The 20,705-nt window shown below is 36.6% G+C and overlaps 2 protein-coding genes across 2 annotated transcripts in view; both read right to left on the minus strand.

The window, feature by feature from the left end:
- dhx38 (DEAH (Asp-Glu-Ala-His) box polypeptide 38) overlaps positions 1-1,352 on the minus strand; it is a 39,238-nt gene extending 37,886 nt beyond the window's left edge. The window contains exons 1-2 of the mRNA XM_055213174.2: positions 1,162-1,352; positions 300-659 (exon numbers count right to left, since the gene is read on the minus strand). Coding sequence (XP_055069149.1) covers positions 300-616 — 317 coding nt within the window. The 5' untranslated portion in view covers positions 617-659; positions 1,162-1,352. The remainder of the gene's footprint in view (positions 1-299; positions 660-1,161) is intronic.
- Positions 1,353-2,030: 678 nt separating this feature from the next.
- cyb5b (cytochrome b5 type B) lies at positions 2,031-8,366 on the minus strand. Its single transcript, XM_055213198.2, has 5 exons — positions 8,036-8,366; positions 4,288-4,416; positions 3,977-4,003; positions 3,864-3,895; positions 2,031-3,768 (listed from the first exon to the last, which is right to left on the minus strand). The coding sequence occupies exons 1-5, from the start codon at positions 8,195-8,197 to the stop codon at positions 3,678-3,680; spliced, it is 441 nt and encodes a 146-aa protein (XP_055069173.1). The 5' UTR covers positions 8,198-8,366; the 3' UTR covers positions 2,031-3,677.
- Positions 8,367-20,705: the final 12,339 nt, after the last annotated feature.

Here is a 20,705-nt window from a genome sequence, read left to right on the forward strand (position 1 = left end):
TCTCTCTCTCACTAAATTGCAGTGCTGTGGTTGGATAGTGCAGATTAAGGGGTGGTATTATTATAATAAGATCCCCTTCTGACATCACAAGGGGAGCCAAATTTCAATAAGCCATTTTTTCATATGCTTACAGAGAATGGTTTACCAAAACTAAGTTTCTAGGTTGATAAAAGCACTGGAGACCCAATTATAGCACTTAAACATGAAAAGTCAGATTTTCCTGATATGTCCCTTTTAAGAACTCAAATTTTTCTTATTTAATAAAAGTAACCTGACATGAACACAAACAAAAAACTCACCTTTCTTTCTTCACATTCTTGCTGTCACCATCCTCCTGATTTTCATCGTCAGAATCTGAATCACTTTTCCCTTCCTCCCAATCCTTGAATGATGACACCTTAGATTTTTTGGGCTGATCATCCAGAATTTCCTTGCCCTCACGCTCCTTACGTTTCTGGGCTGCCAGCAGATCTAAGCCCAGGAGAGAAGTGCGTGGAGCTGGAACCCTGAACACATGTTGTTCTGTTGAAGCGCTCTTCTTCTTTACAATGAGACCTCCGACCTGCACCCTGGGGTCACTGCCTTCTAACCGATGCAAGGATGCATCATCTTCCATCTCAACCCTGTATTCAGCTGCTGTTCAGGCTATTAAAAAAAAACTGTCATCCACACAGAAAGTAAACAAAATTAGTTTTTTAATTGTTTTTTAGACTACTATGGTAAATCTTTTTAACCCTAACCAACAGAAAAAAAACAGTGCTGCCATGTCAATGTAAATAAACAACACCATCTATATTCAATACTCATATTTATTATGAGTAAGAACGTAACAACTCCCTGAAATATTTGAGACACAATACTGGTGTCGGTTGGCCTGTTGGTAACAGACAATTTAATCCCACTATCAGACAGCACACCACTAGTTATCAGGTATCAGGATGTTGAACTTAAAATTTGAATCGTCATATTAGTTATTTAGATTCAAAAACTACCCAATGTGAATGTGTGTTTCGACTCATATATACAAAACATACAGGTGATATAAGAAAAGGTAAGTGTCTGTATATGTATAGATTCTTTAAACGTTAGGTTATTTTAAAGCAGCATTTTGGGTTAGCGATTAACTGCTCTTTAAAAGAGAAAACGCGAGTTTTACGTTACCTTTCGAGCGCTATCCACAGTGCTCTGAGATTTCACTAACGTTACTTATAAATTTCTTACATACTACAATCGTTACGTGATGTGTATTAAAATGAAAAGATTAATCGTAAAACAATTTAGCGGCGAACGTCAACAATGCATGCAGGACGGCGCCATTACTATCCCAGCATTCTCAGCCCCGTGATGTCATGTACGCATGCGCGAAAGCTTGACGAGAAGTAATAGGTCTCGTGGTTGCGTCCGAAAGCTCGAAAATGCTGCTTTTGGAGACAGCACTTCGATGTTTGCATTAGTTCCTGTCTCCTCAGTTACCTTCTTCAGCTCGAGTTTTGAAGGCAGCATAGATTTTAGGCAAATAACTAGGGGTGCGACTAGATCTCGCGAGATTTCAATTTTCGTTGAGCGGCTTGTTCGACTTCATGCGTCGTTGTTAGAACTAACGGGCGGATGATGTCAAAGTAGCGCGAGAGCGAGACGTGAAATTAGACTTCGTATGACCTCTCAAATCGTTCTCGCGGTACTTTGACGTCATTGCCCGTCGGTTCTTGCGGCACCAAATTATGAATTACTTATCAAAGACTGAATACACGTCAAGAAGAATTCTTCACTAATTTTACAGTGCCAAACTGATGCTATCTGTGCTTTGAACCTCCATTAAATATTTAGTAGTTAATACAGTACCTTTTAGAATTTGAGTGAATGTTTTTTTATGCATGTTAATTTAGTCAAAAGTAAAAACATATATATACATATAGACAAACTCGCAATTATGTTTCAATTTTTTAACATTTATTGAAATCATATAGATTCAGTATGTCTTTCATTTTTACCCTGAAGTACCACAAATATTTCCAGGCAGACAAAGACAATGTTTAATTATTTTTACTTTTATTATATAATTCTCTCTATTGGCCTAAATGTAAACCATAAACAATAAAACGTTGTCTGATGAAAACGGGACAATTTTATTATCTTAATATTACCTTACCATTTAAAAATCACGCAAAAATCTGAACATCAGTAGTTGGACAAAGCTGAACACAATGGTAAAAGCAAAATAGTATTCATTTGCAAGGGCTGTAATTTTAAAGGAAAATGTGACATTAAACAAGACATGACAATTTGGGAAGAAAACCAAGTATGACTTTTTCGTACATTAACACTTTACAATAGATTTGTGTTTGTTAACATTGGTAAATGCATTAGATAAAATGAACTAATGATGAACAATACTTCTACAGCATATTAGAAGTATTATTAATCTTAGTTCATGTTAATATCAACATTTACTAATACCTTTTTAAATTAAAAGTTATAACTGTTAACATTAGTTCATGCACAAACTGTAAATTCAACCTTTACAAACAACGTAAGATGTAACAACAGAGCTACAGAATGTGAGCATAACGTAAATGAACATGCAACAAAACGATTTGTTTAACATTGACCGTTAAAGGCAACACTTGCATATAATAGTTCATATACTGCCCTTAAAGCTAAAGCCAGTAAAGCTAAAAGTTTTGCAATGCTAAAACAAACAAAAAGAGAAGCAAATGCATACGTTGTGCAATGAATATACGAATGGGTACTCTACACACTGTACAACAGTTCAAACTATCCAAGATTTCCCAAAAAATGTTCTCACCAACATTTCAAACAAATTGTGTTTGTAAAACACTTAAATATTTCCCAATAAATGCAGAATTTCAAATTTCAAGTCTGCCGATAGAGGTACCGCACTATACAAATCTTACATGTATAAGAAAAGCATATGTATTTGTAACTTTAAAGCACTGTATGACTGTAATCCTACTGTATGCTACAAATCTTACATTTCAGCAATTGTACGTTGTCTTACGTTGAATGACAATATTTAAAACAATGACGATATGTAAATGCTTTAATCTATATTTTAATGTATTTAAAATAGTGATTTATTTTTAATAGCATGACACCATGCTCTAAGACAGAGCTTCTCGTGGATATGTACCTTCTAGGAGAGTTTAAACCCAACTCAAACACACCTAAAATAGTTTGTCAATGTCTTCTGGTACCTTAAATGCATAAGAACAGTTCAGGAACTAAACTCTACAAGAAAGTACATCTCCGAATGCAGCACCTGTTTCAACAAGGAACGGGATATATTTGCATCATTTGGTCAAAATACTTGGGTTATAACCTAAAGGTGAAAAATGAATTAGCAGCCAAGTGGAAAATGTGAACTTCTGATTTGTCTAATTGCAGAAAAAGTGATCGAGATCCGATATGGTATGACTATGAAAAACCATAATGACAAAGATCGATCCTGCAGGTAAGGCAAAACTACTACATATGGTAAAACCTGGTAGAAAAGTGGAAATGCTCTAATGGTGTATTAATCAGGTCCAAACCCTCGGTTGGGTGGAACCTAAAGAAGTAGGATGGTTGGATGTTTCGAGAGCAGTGAGTTCATAGGCTCACTGTGTCCAACAAGTCAAGGCCTCCAGACAAAGGAAATCAATTGATGTTGAAAGACTTCAGGATGATTTGTGGTCCAGCATGTAATATCGGTACATGATGCCCACAAGCACAGTAGCTATGGCAGGAATTACCCAGGTGGTCCATGACCTAACACAAGCCAAATAAACCAGTTAAAATCCAACAAATTTAGGCACCAGACAAAGTTAATGTAATGTAGTTTATATCCTAGATAAGAATCTGACCTGGACTCCTTTGAAGTTGTAAGGTAAACATCCTAGAGAAAAAGGGATCAAGTTAAAAAAAAATTTTTTTAAAAATTGAGAGTAAAATCTAAAAACTTTTTTTGTTTTCTTACCTTTTTTGATTCTTTCTTTCGATCATCCTAAAACAATAAAAGAAGAAATTGGCATTAATACTTTTTGGGGCAGTTTCTACAAAAAAATATACTGGTGTGCATCTTGAGACAAAACAATGGCACTGATATGTTAAGATATGTCTGTACAAAGTGTTTTTACATTAAAGCAGCTCAAACATGCATTTTAGTCTTGGACCAGGATAAGCCCTGTTCTCCCAGAGCCTGTCCAACCGCCCCTTTATGCACTTGATTAATGCACAAATACAGAAATTTTAAACAAAGACATGCATAAGAAAAATAACAAAGCCTACCATATGGAGTTCCCCAATGTAAAACTGCTGAAGCATCTCTCTGGCATCTGTTGAATGGCCCACGTCTTCAAAACTTTCTGTTGCATCTGTACCTGCTTGCTCAAGCAGAACTTCTTCACCTCCTGGATGCTATAAAGAATCAAGAAGTGTTTAAACGTGCAATTTACTTCACTAACAAATGCCTTTTCATTGTATCATGATACATAAATATGGTTATCATTCGGTACCACGGCATACACAAACATCGTGATAATAATCTAATAGCATGGTACATCCAGTTTTTTAAGCTTATGAAAATGCATTCCTCAAATCACATATCATATATTCTGAAAATGTTCAATCAATCCCCTTTACTGGGTAAGATAACAAGACGACCTGTGTGTTCAAGAGCAAGATAAACAACATAACCTCTGGGACATCTTTGTACACCCTCCATAATTCCAGGCAGAGCTATTGCACAACATCTGCAGTAAATCTGTATTTTTCACATTTCAAACGGAACTAAAGATTTTGGTCTATTATTGCACCACTTATTTAAAAAAAAAAAAAAGGGAAATATTTCAATATATGCTCCATAAAAAACTAACCGACTATAAACATGAATTTCAGTCTGTTTTGATCACAAACATGGCTTTAAGTGTTAGCTTGACATTCATTTCAAATTTCCAAACTTACAGTAACAGTAGCATACAGTGGTTTAATGGTTTTAAACTGTAGAAGACAACACACAATGTTTTATATAGTATGGGTCCTTTTCACATGACGTCACGCATCTTCTGTTTTGACTTGAAGCAATGTATTGTTACATCCGCCGGCATCGGACGCTAATGTCACTAGCTGGGCTTCCATCGGAATGTGAAGTAAATCTTTTCAAAATTCGCAACAAAAAAAAAACACAAATGTGAATTAGGTGCGTTTCCATCAAGATGTTTAAGTGAATGACGGTGGTATTGGTAACCTAATAATAACAGTAAATAAAACAAGGCATGCTTAGAAAATGGAGACAGGACTGCATTTAGTTACGATTTGGCAAGTTAGAAATTGATTAGCATTGTAATTGCCAAACTGAATGCTGTGCACAGAAGAAGGAATACAGAATTTTTGATGCAGGCACTAACAGCAAGAGCTGATACAGCTAGACGATCAGTCACGTGGGTTTAATGTTTGCATAAGTCAAAAACCACCTCAAGTAATCATAAAAACATTCTTATTCAAAATTATTCAAAACCGTTGGAGGGTCGGCGGCGCCGATGGTGTAGTGGGCAGCACTGCGACATGTGGTGCTTTCGCACTTTCAGCGACCCGAGTTCGATTACTGGCTCGTGGTTATTTGCCAATCCCATACCCTCTCTCTCCTCTCCTCTATCAATGTTTAAATAAAGGTAAAATGGCCAAAAAATGTAACTTAAATTTTTTTTATTCAAAACCCAGCTACTGGCATTCAGGTAATTCTGTCCTCTACACATCTGTCACAAAAACAGCTAAAAGACGTACATCTTTTCGATTTTGACGGAATCAAACTTGACATTTGAAGGACACAGATTCTTCATTGAGCAGTACCTGTTTGATAATGAAGTGTTCTGGTCTTTCTTGCATTAGCAATGGTGCTAGGATAATGTTAGTACATAATCCTAGCACATTATCATATAATTCTCATATATTCTCATGTTATCATATATTCATTTTTTTGTTTTGAAATATTCTTAACTAAACAAGTAAACCAATGTATTACTCAGTTTTGAATGCAGTTGTTGTTGATGAGGTTACAGTGACAAATTCATGATGAAGCTCAAATAAAGAGTTATATAACATGATTAGATTAGTATTATTTATGCTGCAGTGACAGAGGCTTGTCTCTGGTCGTAAAGCATTATGTAAATAGATGGTGACAATGCTGTTTTAAGGGGGGCTTCAATATACTGACATTGCCTCTGCACCAGCTTAAGACATCAGTCAGATATTATTATTTGTTAGACTTATGTTTGATAAACAGTTAATAGTTTTCTTTGTCAACTAATGACTTATTCATTTTTATAGTAAATTGCACTTGAAGCTACACATGAAAGTGTGTAAACTAGTGGCAAAGAATAGTGTCACTGTTATGAAGTGAAGTATTTCTATCATAACATTAACATGTTGGTCTTAACTTGTAAAACAGAATTTTATAACATAGTTTTATGCACATGTGTAAATTATTAAATTAAATTATTAATTAATTAAAATTGTAAATTATTCCTTTTCTTTTTACAGTGAAAAGTAAATAATTCACTGTACACTGTGTAGGGTGACCAAACGTGCTATTCTTCCCGGACGCGTCCTGGCCAGGATTTCGGGTGCGTCTTCCGGAAGTCGTATTTGTCGACCGCATACGTCATAGAGATTATTATTATTATTACAGAAAAGTCATTCCTCCTTGTTAAATAGGAAATGTTGGTATGCAAGCATTTGATTCAAACCTTGATTTTTATATTATGGGAGCTTTTATTCGTTTTATTCATTGCCCTATTGTATTATCAAATGTGTAAATAAAAATACAGGTTTTACAAGTGTTCTTGTTCTTTTAATGAAAAAGGTGTACATACTTAAAATCTTAATAAACATTAACAGCAATGTTAATGTAAATACCTTACCTTCATGCAATATCTAACATTTAAGGGATAGTTTACCCAAAAATTATTCTGGCATGATTTATTCACGCTCATATTGTTCTAAACCTGTATGAGTTTCTTTAATCTGTGTAACACAAAAGAAGATATTTTGATAAATGATGGTAAGCACAAAGTTGACTGCACCCATTTAAATACATACATAGTGGGTCAATGGGTACTGTCAACTGTGTGCTTACCATAATTTATCAAAATATCTTCTTTTGTGTTCAACAGAAGAAACTCATACAGGTTAAGAACAACATAAGGATGGTTAAATTATTACAGAATTTTTTGATTTTTGGGTGAACTATTCCTTTAAATAAAATGTTTCAATATAAAAACAATATTTGCATAATAAACACTGCAACAGCATCTCTATGACTGCAGCATGAGTGTGTATGATGGGCTGCTGTTTGAGATGGACACAGAAAGGTAAGGGCAAAAGTATGGATATCATAGGAATAGTGAATTGTTTAGCACTTCGATTAAAAAGCTATCAATGGTATATATTTTGCTGTAGGTCTGTGACTAAAACCAGCCTCCAAATGTTATAATAATAACAAAGCAAACCCTTTTAAAATGACTCAGAAAAAAATGCTTTGTATTCAAGATTTTTAATATTATTATAATATTTATATTAATATTCATATAAAAACAACTAATAAAAAAAATGTGATTTACTCTTACAGCAAGCGATATGTGTTTATATGTTTCAACGGATTTGAGCACAGTTTGCCGTTTTTTAAAAAAAGGGGAAATGATGGAAAACCACTGACCGGTTTTTCCCGATTTTACGTACTTTGTAGACGGTCCCTAACATGGCCTAAGCTCTAGCGCGTCACTTCTAGAGCGTCCTGTCCATTGCAATGCATTGAGGCGTACTAAAACAAATAAACTGACATCTGTGTTCAGTTCTACGTTCTAATGCTTTCAATTTGAAACCAATATTATTCAGGTATGCTCATGCACTAAGGATCTATTGACGATGTTTGCGTCAAACGTCACACTAACTTTATCACGGTGTTAAAACATACAGGGCTGAGTACAGTGCGTTAAAACAGTATACTATAAAAACCCTCCCGACACAAGATGCTTCTTACCTCCTCCATGAAACCTGTGATATCATAAACTTTGTCGTGGATAATGAGCCATGTGTCTCCGCTCATATTATGGACTTGAACCTCCTGACGTGTATAATACTGCATACTGCTCTCATCCGGTGTGCTGTTGTTTTCAACCTTCCTGACAGTTTCTTTACTCATTTTTCTTCGAATATAGTAACTTAACCTTGAAATTTTCAAATGCGCAAGTTTGCTGCCGTGATCTTTTCTCTTGGATGTGGAAATTTCAGCCAAACCGTCTAATTCAATGCTGCTGGTTCACCCGGCGTACAGTTTCGCCACCAGTCACAAGAAATTACCCAATCCGTTCACTCAAACCAAACGAGCCAATCAACGTTCGATTCTTTCCAATAACAGCCAATCATAATCAAGAGCTGAGCATCATGAGTTGCTTGCGTGACACAGCCGCACGTCACACCCGTTTTTACGGTTGCATAACTGTACAAATCATTAATTCTTAAAAGTCCTAAAACATATTTTTGTAAATTGCGACTTAATGCATTTTCAAAAAAATTATTATAGTTGATTTTATTCTGATTATTGTAATAAAGAAAAAACGAGAAAGTGTATTTTAGGGATCACTACTGGAAAAACCTGCTACACCGGCAAGTTTTTTTACAGTGTGCTTTGAAACAATTAAACGATTGTGGAAAGCGCTATATAAATAAAATGTATAAAAAAATGTGATGTTGTTTGATTTTTAAACGTAGTGGCTCTTTTTTTCTAGAAATGTTATTTTAACTAGTTCTGAATTGTGTAATCTAAAAGCAGTCAGATATTGGCTGTAGCTAATGTCTTTATTTTATTTCTTTAAAAAGCCCGTTTCTGAATCACTGTCCCTCTTAAAATAAACCCAGTAAATGTTTACAGAGTGACTGACTGGAACTGTTGACAAATTTTAATCCTCTGGTACAACTCTCGCTCATTTGCATATCTAATCAATAACAGTCCCACGTGCACTGTACTGATAGTGTATGTGTAAAGGAAAACATATACGTCATTACTAGTCTCAACATTAAAGAAGCAGTTTAGGAAAACAATAATACATATTCCTACGAGTATTTAATAAGATTCAAGCTCAATAAACCATTGCCCAAGCAATTTCTGGTCCGACTGTGCTGGATTAAATCTGCATTTATAGCCATAAATGAACCATCTGCTGTTTACTATAAAAAATAAAACTAATAATCATTAAACCATTTGAATTTCTGTGACTGTTTTATTAGGCTTGTTCGAGTTCATGTGGCGCCTCAAGAACCGACAGGCGGATGACGTCAAAAGACCGCGAGAGCGATTCGATAAATCCCACGGAGCCGACTAATTTCGACTCGCTCTCGCGATACTTTGACGTCATCCGCCTGTCCGTTCTTCCGGCGCCGAATAAAGTCGAATAAGGGTTTTACCAGTAGGGTGGAAATCTATTTAAATAAAGACGTATAAAGCAATTGCTTATTAACTACTGATATATCATATGGATATAATGAAGTGTATATAGGGGACTTGACAGGAACAGGTGAACTGATGTCAGAGTGATGTGGCACACCTGTGCTCATTGGCACATCATTGATCATTGACAACAGGTGTTGTCTTGCAGACCCATGTTAAGAAAAGTGCATGACATGTGATATGGATTCATGCAAGGGAAATGGATATATGCTCTCAGGTGAAGGCTTTGTGGATTTTTGAGCCATTAGCCAAGACCAGCTGCTGAATTCTTGCCACTGACCAGAAGGGACTGTTTAATGGATACTATAAAAGGTACTATTTTTACTCAAACTACTTATTGTCACCTTTGTATGTCACACTTTTCCCTTGTGATGGGGACCCATTACGTGCAAGAGTTTTATTTGCCAACAGCTCCCGTTACAGAAACTTAATCCTTAATATTGAGCAGCAGTCTTTGTTTGAGAACTATGGGGTTATTTGAACGCCTCATTGTGTACTTTACACTTCACTCAATGGATACACTGTTTTCACCCCTTCAAATATAAACTCAATTCTTTTGGAAACTTTCTGTATTTTACTGTTAAGTATGGACTTTCTCTTAATACAGGTTGTTGGTGCTGTGTATGGTTTCTCTCCAGTATGGCCTCTCTGTTTGTGCATTTCTTTCGACTCTACCGTTTGGCATTGCTGCACTGATTGAATGGCACATGCGAGCACACTATTGCTTGAACAGGGCAGTGCTATGGCTTCTCTTCAGTGTGAATTCTTGGATGTACTACCATCCTACAATCTTTCCACAATCTGAGTCTTCAATAACAGATGTTCTGAGATTGGTGGGGGGGTTTGGTTTTACAAGTTTAAGACTGCACCTGTATTATCAGTACCACGAGGACAACACTTATCACCAAGCACTGACATTTTTTTTGTAATTGATTATTTTGACTTTTCACCAAACGTGTACAAGCTCACATTTTAATGAAATGTTCAGATTTAATTTAACTTGTAAATTTGTATGCCTATGTATAGTTTTTTTTATTTGCACATGGACACTTAAGATTTAAGTTATGTTGCTAGCGTTAAAGTTGTATTTTTTACTTTTAGTATTCATTTGTTAAACACTTCACATGGATGAATTTGCTGTTTTGTACACACTGCAAAAATTGGACACATCTTTCTGGTAATAAGGATTTTTTTACCTATAGAGTTTTGCACTAAGTTGTTGGGGTTAACTGAAATGTTTTGGTTTTTTAGATGTTGTATCTCAATTAAAGGGGTGATTTTACAAGACTTTAAAATGTCAAATATTTTTTTGCCCCCAGAGTATGTATGTGAAGTTTTATCACACAATACCATATAATTTATTATAGCATGTTAAAATTGATGCAATTTTTGTGAGCAAAAAAACCCTGCTGTTTTGGGTGTGTCCTTTTTTAAAATGCAAATGAGTTGATCTCTGCACTAAATGGCAGTGCCATGTTTGGATTGAGATTGAGGGGCGGTATATCCCCTTCTGACATCACAAGGGGAGTCAAATCTCAATTACCTGTTTTTTACATGCTAGCAGAGAATGGTTTACCAAAACTAACTTAAGTTACTGGGTTGTTGTTTTTCACATTTTCTACACTTGAATATTTTTTTCAGGTAAGTGGTTGCAATCAATTTAAGCTACATTTAAACAAGCTTTTCGTTTCTAATTTTTGTTTAAATGTAGCTTAAACTAAACACCAGTAGATTTTTTTTTCAGTCAACATATTAATTCAGTATCAACTTAAAATTACAAATAAAACACAGGGTAAGTGTGACGTGTGTGTGTTGACCTCACCACTACCCGGGTCTGGATCTCCACTGCATGTCCTTTTTTTTTTTTTTGGCACCACACATTAGAGGTTTTCATTTATCATCCAAACAAAACAGGGTAGGCCTGAAGTGCAAGCGGTGGCCTGAGGTGGGAACTGTCATGGGGGGGGGCTGCTCCTTGGACCCGGTGCCACATTTGTCCCCAACACCTCAAAACACAAAAGGGCTAGATGCCTGTGGCATATTTTCCTCATCTTTCAACCCCTCTGCTATTTCTCCCTTTTTTCTAACCGAATGAATCTAAATGTATTTATTAATTGGATTACATACTGCTAAACATGTATGCAGTACTTTAAATAACCCTTCATTCTTTACACACACATACACTTACAATATGATATGTATGGGCAATGGCTTTGTTTGTTTGTCTTATTTGTTTTGTTTTTTTTACCACATGTAAATAGTGTCACTTTCTGTGTCTGCAATATAAAAAAAATTTAGCTTAAAATTGATTGCGACCACTTACCTTAATAAAATTTAGTAAATTGAATGAACAACGTTTTTCAGTGTAGGTTGATACAGGCACTGGGGACCCAATAATAGCACTTAAACATGAAAAAGACAGGTTTTCATAATGTCTCTCTTAAAGTGTTTTTATTATGTTTAACCTGCATATGTTCTGGTCTTGTTCATGGGACTAAACTAGTTGACTTGCTTACATTGATTAGCTTGCCTCCCAATCTTTTAAGGGTAATGTTGTTTGTGTATGGCAAAACTGAGTTTAAATGTTATTGAATATGCTAGATTTGTTTTCTTTAAATGCAGTTGAGGTGAGACAAGATTTTTGGTCTTTTTTCAATTGCCACAAGGGGGCAGTAAACTCATTTAGATCTGGTGTTGATCTAGAAATTTAGTGAGGATTGGGACACCAAGCAAAAAATCATTTGCCTTGACAGCCAAATACTGTTGACATAACCCACATGCCTCCCTATCCAGCTTGGATAGTCTGCACTGTAAATCACCTTAAATTGACTCAATGCATAAGTTTTACTTCAACACAAATTCTGAAAACTTTTTGTCTGCTGTATAAAGTAACACTGAGGACCAATTTTGTAATGCGTGTAGACAAAATCAGTCTAAAAAAGCAGCAGCACAAATAAAAGATGGACCTGGTCTGCAATGGTTTACTGATACTATCCCCATCCAAGCATTTTCTATAAGAAATAAGTGATCGAATCTCAGATTAGAGCTAAAAAAACAGCAGGGAAATTGGATGGTGATTTCTACTTTGTTCTCCTAGTACCATATGGAGAGATGCATTGTGAGCGTTCTAAGCAAAAATGGATGAATCGTTTCAATGCCTCCATGAATTTTATCAAAAGCTTGATGCTTATAAATCCATTCTGTTAATGTTGTTGTGGGTACTATTTTAAAGGATAAACTAGTAAAGATGAGAGAAATCATCAACCCATGTCAGATCCAGTGTCACAGTATGTGATCCTTCCTGCTCTTCCAGTTTTCCTTTCTAAAACCATTTACCCCATGATGTCAATAGCATTTTGTTTGCAAAGATAAGCCATCAGAGGTTCACAGGGTTATACTGAATGCTGTGCAAGTAGGAAATCTCATGTTGAAATATGGCATGACTTGATATGTCACCACAGCAAGAGATCATCTTTTACACAGGCTCTAGATCAGACGGGTCAGGAGGGAACGTTACGTGAACATGGGCCTAACAAAAGCATCCAAGGTCAAGGCTCACTGAAGAGGCGTGACGACGGTGATAATTAAATCCGCCCACAGTCTTTAATACACGGGGGTTTAGAAGTCTTTTGCAAATGCATGCTGAATGTATAATACTGTGCAGTTATACCCAGGTTATCTTTATTAGTCTTGAGACAGATGAATAAACTCATTGTGAATTCACAGCAACAAAGATCCCACAAAAGGAAGGTAAAACAACGTGTTGTCAGAACCATTTTAAACTTGAAACAGTGAACTGAGAATTTAAATTTAATCAAATTAAAATGTCTTTGTTATTTACATGTATGCATGTGCTTTTACACAAAGTGACTTATGAATTAAACTGAATTCAACTGAACATATTAACCTAGAATTACTCACTCTGTGCACCTGAGCGGGAACAGTTTGAGTCAGAAACGGAGATGGCAGGCCAGAGCTTGACATTTTTGCGATCATAAAAAAAAGAAAGAAATCAAGCCTCAGCCAAGTAAGAAATAGCAACGGAAAGTAACTTAAAAGCATTACTTTCCATGAAACGCAATTAGTTACTTTTTGGGGGAGTAACTTAATATTGTAATGCATTACTTTTAAAAGTAACTTTCTCCAACACTGACTGTGACATAGTAATGCAAAAGACTGCCTCAGTCTAAAGGACAATATCCACACCTTTAAAAAATAATTACAACGTGCAATTCCACACATGCACAGACGGGGATGTTGAAACTTTTTACATATGCAACACTGTTACCCAATAATAGCAGTGGGCAGTTACTTCCAAGTTTTCCATGTGGCATGCCCCCCAAAATAGAGACTCAAAAACAGATAAAGACTATAGCTTACTAATGACAATTTTAAATAAAAACCTTTCTAAACTATTAGTAAACCACAGAAAACAGTACAAATTAATAATAAAAAAAAACTAGTTCATCATGACCCCTTTTAAGGTGCAATGTGTACATTTTAGGAGGATTTAATGACAGAAATTCAATGTAATAGACATAACTATGTTTTCAGTGGTGTTTTAAGGGTCTTTAAAGAACCATTCGGTTTTAATTACCTTTGAATGAGCAGTTTTATCTACATACACTGTGGTCCCCCTTACAAGGAAGTCGCCATTTTGCACCGCCATGTTTCTACAGTAGCCCTTATGCTGCGTTTACACCAGCTGTGGTAGAGGCGTCAAGCGCGTGAGTGATTTCTATGTTAAGTCAACATTGGAAGACGCGTTGACGCGTGTCTGGAGGTCTCGTGGTGCGAATGAGGCGTTTAGCGCGGCGCGGTAGATGTGTTTCCGCCTCATTCGCGCGTCTAGTTCGGGCGAAAGGCGCGAATTGAGCGTCTGGTACGGTACGCGTAAGTGGTGATTTTTGTGCATTTTGCGTTTGAAGCGAATTTGAGGCTGAAGCCCGAGTTGAAAAATGTTAACTTTGGCAGATTTTCACACCGCGTTAACCAATCAGGAGCCTGCTTGCTGCTGTGGCTGCAGCCCGCCCGGAGTCACTCATTCAACATGAAGGAAGGCTTGATATTGTCAGTGAGCAGTCACCTGGAGCTATACGACACAAGTTCTTATTTCTATAGAGACAGGAATAAAAAGGACCTCACTTGGAAGAGTGTCAGTGAGGACATTATGGGCAACCTGGTAGGTTGTAAATACACATTTCACTTTTAAGTCACATGACGTTTATCGACCTGCGGCATTCCCACCGTTTTTTCCCGCATCTACTTCAAACTGTTCAAGCAGCAAACTAGGTGTGGAAGACGCGATTTTGACGCCTCAAACGCGGCTGGTGTAAACACAGCATTAACATACAAACTGCTTTACAGAGCACATTTGTCACTATGTTGTCTCAGATGACTACCGTAGCTTCTCTATGAGTGAGCGCTGGACTGAGCCATTGGTTGCAATTCACAACCTCACCACCAGATACTGCCAAAATCTACACCCTGCACCTTCAAATGAATAATCCTGAGTTAAATGAGTTTTAAAGGGACAGCAAGTAGGATTTTCCCCCATCTAGTGGTGAAATTGTATTTTGTATTCAAATGAATAGTGCTCTCTACCTCCTCGCTTTTCCAATTGTGTGTTGGAGCTACAATAGCCGTTATGTTCTCACGGATCTCCTTGTCAGTTTTAGCTGGTTCACGTGTTCTGACCAAAAAGCGTTGTGGAAACGCGTTGTGGTAGGCTAGTGCTTTTTGTCCCTCTCTGCTATTATAGTTATTCAATATGGCGGAACGACATGGACTTACCTGTTCAATGTAAGTAAAGAGAAGAAATTCTAAGCTTATCAAGAAAAGTCAGATTATTGCCAGAGGTCATTTGACACCAATGAGGACATATTTAAGAATAAAGACATTGATTTTGACTAATAAAATACTTACAAAACTACACATTGTCCCTTTAAAGAGACTAAGTAGGATTTTAAGTGTTTTATTAATCAAAATCAATGTCTTTATTCATAAATATGTCCTCGTTCGTATCAAATGACCTCTGCCAGTGATCTGACTTTTCTTTGTAAGCTTAGAATTTCTTCTCTTTACTTACATTAAAAGGGGAAGTCCAAGGAGGCATCCATATCGTTCCGCTGTATTGTATTGACAAAAAGCACTTGCCTACCAATGCATTTTCATTCAGAACACGTGAAACAGCTGCAACGGACAAGGAGATCAGCGATTACATAACGGCTACCGTAGTTGCAACACGCATCTGGAAAGGGGAGGCGCTAGAGAGCACTATTCGTTTGAATGCAAAATACAATTTCACCACTAGATGGGGGTAAATCCTACTTATTGCCCCTTTAAACCCACAGCCTCTTGCTTTTAGATTTCAAAGTGGAGTCAAAGATTGAGACCAAATTAAAAAATATTTATAAGTTCCTAGTCTTGTTATAAATGAATCATGAATGCATGTCATTTTGAAAACAAAACTGAAGAACTGAAAAAACAAAACTGCTTTTTAACGGAGAGTAATCTCACTTTACCTCTAAATTGACTTCTATTATGGATTAATAATCCATAAACAACAGTAAATGAGCAATGATCATCTTCATTGTTTATATTTATTAGGCTATGACAGCTTTTGAGTGTCCCCATTTGGTGTCTGCATCTCCTCACAGTGGCACCGGGGCATCCACACGATCTTCAGTGTTCATTGTAATTGCATCACCATGACAACAAACAGCTAAGTCTTCTACTGGCTAGCAGATGAAGCACAGTGCGAAGGTTTGCTTCCATGTTAACACTTCCATGGATTTATGAGATAGATGTGTAGCCCCCATGGTGTCGCTGCATAGCTTACTATTCTTTTGCAACGCTGTCATTATGGATTTGCTATAAAGCCGTAGATTGTACAGTTGCTTGTATATGGATTTTCATAAGATCATCATTATATGTTTCTATTATTTTACAGATTCTTTCATTCGTATATATTATAAATCACATTTTTTATTTCCAATCCTCATTCATGCAAGCGTTATATAAATGATATAAATGTTAAACACACAACTGAACAAAGCACAACAGCAGGGGTGTAGAGCGATCTCTATTGACCTATGCAGATTTATCTCCTAAAACCAGCCTAGCAAAGCTCCCTCTATACAACATTGATCAGCATTATGTCTGATTTTAACCTTCGAGAGCGCTAGAAGCTGATTTGATATGACCACCATAATAGGATTTGGTGAGACTTTATCCTTCCATTTTTCTCAATTACAGAAACCAAGGAAAGAGCTGAATTGATCACGTCGTCTTCTGCGGGTCTATAATGGTACTGTAGCCGTTTTTTAGATGCTGCTGAAACAGCATAAGGTTGACAGAGATATTCCCACTGCCCAAATAAAGAAAAGACGCTGTACACTGTATGTGATCCAACGTTTATATGGACTCTTAATCTCACACTTTTTATGAGAACTATCAGTTTTAGTTAGGGTTGCAAAATTCTGGAAATTTTCAAGCCTGGAAACTTTCCATGGGAATATGGGAGTTAATGGGACTAAACTGGGAATTTGAAAAAATGCAGAGTTGCCTATGCAAAAGCATCTTTTGCAGCGATTTTTGTGTGAGCATATCAGTGAACACCCCTGACCACTCGGTGAGTTTCACGTCTTTGTAAACGAAAGTTTAATGCATTTTAGGAAGGATTGTTCCAGTGCACCTATGCACCCATTGTAGAGGTGAAACAACAAACACCCTCAAACTTCTCGGGCCAGCATCATATGTCCAAATTTCAGCCAAAACCGTTCTATTTCATCATCTGAAAACAGGGCTTTAAGTGTAAAATACTGAACTTGTCCTTTAAGCTTTTGTGTTACTCAAAGGATAAATTAAAGTTTTACTTAAAATTAAATGGTGTAGTGGACAGTGCTCCGACATATGGTGCAAATGCACTTCCGGTGACCAAGTTTGAATCCCAGCTCGAGGTCCTTTGCCGATCCCATACCCCTCTCTTCACCCTGTACTTTCCTGTCGCCTCTCCATAACTTACTATCAATAAAAAAGAGGCAAAAATGGCCCAACAAACAAAAACAAAAAACAATTAAAGGCGGGGTGTGTGAATTTTGAAAAACACTTTGGAAAAGGGAGTCAGGCCGAAACACACTTGTAGCCAATCAGCAGTAAGGGGCGTGTCTACTAACCGATATCGGTGCCTGGGTTGCGTATATGTGTGGGGCGGGTCTATCAAAAGAAGGTCCAGATTCTATTGGGGTAGGGGCATGGTTGTTTAGGCGATTTCAAATGTCAACATTGGCTTTCAGAGATCATGCACCCCGCCTTTAAATCAGTCAAGACATCATTTTTAAAAATTTTATTACCTTACATGACCAAACAAAATGTTTATTTATGTTGTATATGATATAGTTTATACAAATTTCTCTAAATTTCCAAAAAAATTCCTGTTACGTTTCCAATTTGGAAATACTTCCAAAATTCCCCAGATTTTGCCCCTTTGCATCCCTAGTTGTAGGTTAACCTTCCTAATTTGCTTGATTTTGGATTTGCATGCATGTCTGCTTATGAGCAAAACATTTTTTATTTATGTTTGTATATAATATAGTTTATATAAATTTCCCCAAATTTCCAAACAATTACCATAAATTCCTGTTAAGTTTCCAATTTGGAATACTTCCAAAATTTCCCAGATTAAGTTCCCATGAAAATTTTCCACCCTTTGGCAACCCTAGTTGTACTGCACTGTAAGTAACTTTAGATGAAAGTATTCCCCAAATGCATTAATGTAAATAAACACAGCCAATGGATGATTGACCAATAAGAATTAAGAAGCCTATTCCAGTAAGACATGTAATGATAATCTTGATTCATCACATACTTGACCAATATAGGTTTTTATCTAACTAAAAAACATGCCATATTGCAAACAACGTATTAAAGAGCAACTATCATCCGATTCACGATTTTACATTTCCTTTGATGTGTAAGTGTGTATTAGTACTTGTTAACAATATGGAAAAGGTACAAAGCCCAAAGTAAACGATGACGTGAGTTATCGTCTCCAACTTCAATCTCTTTTCTTGTACTACAACAAACACATGGATTGTGATTGGTGATGTAGACAAGATCGACATTATCATAATTCCTCTCGCTTGGACTCACAGCCTGCAATTTAACTCCTGTTATCATTGCATTGTGACTGAATCTTTCAAACACGATAAGGAGGCTCACATTTCTAGCAGACGTCAGAGGTATTTAGGCCAATCACAACGTACAGATTAGCTGGCCAATCAGGGCCACAAAGCTTTTCAGATCGATTAGTTTTGTACAAAATCAGAGCATTTGAGGAAAGCAGTATATCTGGAGCTACAAAAATTTACGTATGTGGAAAACAATGTGTTTTTTTAACCATGCAAACACATTGGTATTTTGTACATTTGGTATAATACAATGAAATATTAATATTTTTAGCAATAAAATATGAGCACTTTAAGTGAACAACCTTCAGAAAAGGCAGCATATACCGTTACTTTTTTGGGATGTGGGAAAATCTGTCATACTATGGTACAGTCTATACTATCCCTTACATATCACACCTTCATGTTTCAGTGACAAACTATAAATATCACCTTGATAAAACACACAGTCATGAGCTTGAGCAGAAAGTGGTCTCACGTTGCTCAGAAAGTGTCGAGCTACATACCCGAGTGCTCATGTGTGGGTACTGTCACAGTAACACATAAGCTGTTTTATATTTTCTCCTCTTCCAGGCTGCAATCTCATGAACATCTTAATGTTTCACAGGCCACAAGCACTCACAATTACATAGACAGTTTAAGCAAATATCCTTTTAAACACAGGGAATCTGATGTAATGGTTTAAGATTATAACTAAAGGTAAAATTTGTAATCACTGCACAAGCAGTAAAGCAATAAAGGAACCAATCAGACTTTTAAACAATGACAATTGCTATGTTAAAGCCTCACAAAGCCAGAATATTTAGAGAAAAACCAACATATATTGCTTTTCAACTGTAAGAAAAATTACCAAAAAATGGTCCCTAGCTGTCACTGCGGCAGTACCTATTCAAAAAGTACACTTTCGCGCAATTAGTACCTCAAAATAATATATCTGTACCTGACTATATTAGGATATTTTTAAAGAACACCCATTGTCCGACTCACGTTTTTAAATTTCCTTAACGATGTGCAAAAGGTACAAACCCCAAAGTAAACGATGACGCGAGTCATCGTCTCCAACGTAAATCTCTTTTTTTCGACTACAACAAACACATGGATTGTAGGCAACAGTTTAATCCTGGGATTGGTGATGTAGACAAGACCGACGATATCATAATTCCTCCCGCTTCGGATTTACAGCCTGTAAGTTAACTCCTGTTAGCATTGCATTGTGAGCGAATCTTTCAAACATGGTAAGGCTGACGTTAGAGGTATTCAGGCCAATCACAACCTACAGATTAGCTGAAATCTGGATCTACAAAAATGTACGGTATGTGGAAAATAGGGCGACGCAAAATATGCGCATCGATTCGTCAGACCCAAAATGGCGGCGCCAGAGTTTAGTAGCAACGCGAGTGGCTCCACGCTTGTTTCACACCGCAAGTGTGAGCAGTGCATAAGCGGCGCCTTTTTTTCAGCGCTCATGTTAACAAGTATGCACACCAAACGCATGAGCAGCACTAACTCGCGGAGATTAATCGATGCATTGAAAAAATAATCGCTAGATTAATCGTTTAAAAAATAATCGTTAGTGGGATCCCTAGTGGAAAAAAATGTTTTTTTTTTTACCATAAATCACGTGAACACATTGTATTATACCAAATACACAAAATAACGTTTTTATCTAAGAAATAAGTGCTCTTTAATTCATCAATTTGTTTTCCTGGTTTGTGCTTTCATGAGCAGACTACGAGTTCACTAGTCAGGAGGTTACAGCAGGAACTCAGTTGCTGGGCAACTACGTCAAGAGTTCAACTCATAACTTGTAATGTTAGTCTGCTCACTAACACGCGAACAAGGAAAACAAACGGATGTTATTGTTATTTTTGCTTTCTTTGCACAAAAAAGTTCTCTTGTCGCTTTATCGTATTATTATTGAACTACTGATGGCACAAAGACATTTTTGGCAATATCTTTCATTCTTTTCTGGGCTTGAATAGTTACAGTTATAGCAGTCTACAGGACAGTCACAA

The sequence above is a fragment of the Misgurnus anguillicaudatus genome, chromosome 21, assembly GCF_027580225.2.
Source record: "Misgurnus anguillicaudatus chromosome 21, ASM2758022v2, whole genome shotgun sequence".
Taxonomy (NCBI): domain Eukaryota; kingdom Metazoa; phylum Chordata; class Actinopteri; order Cypriniformes; family Cobitidae; genus Misgurnus; species Misgurnus anguillicaudatus.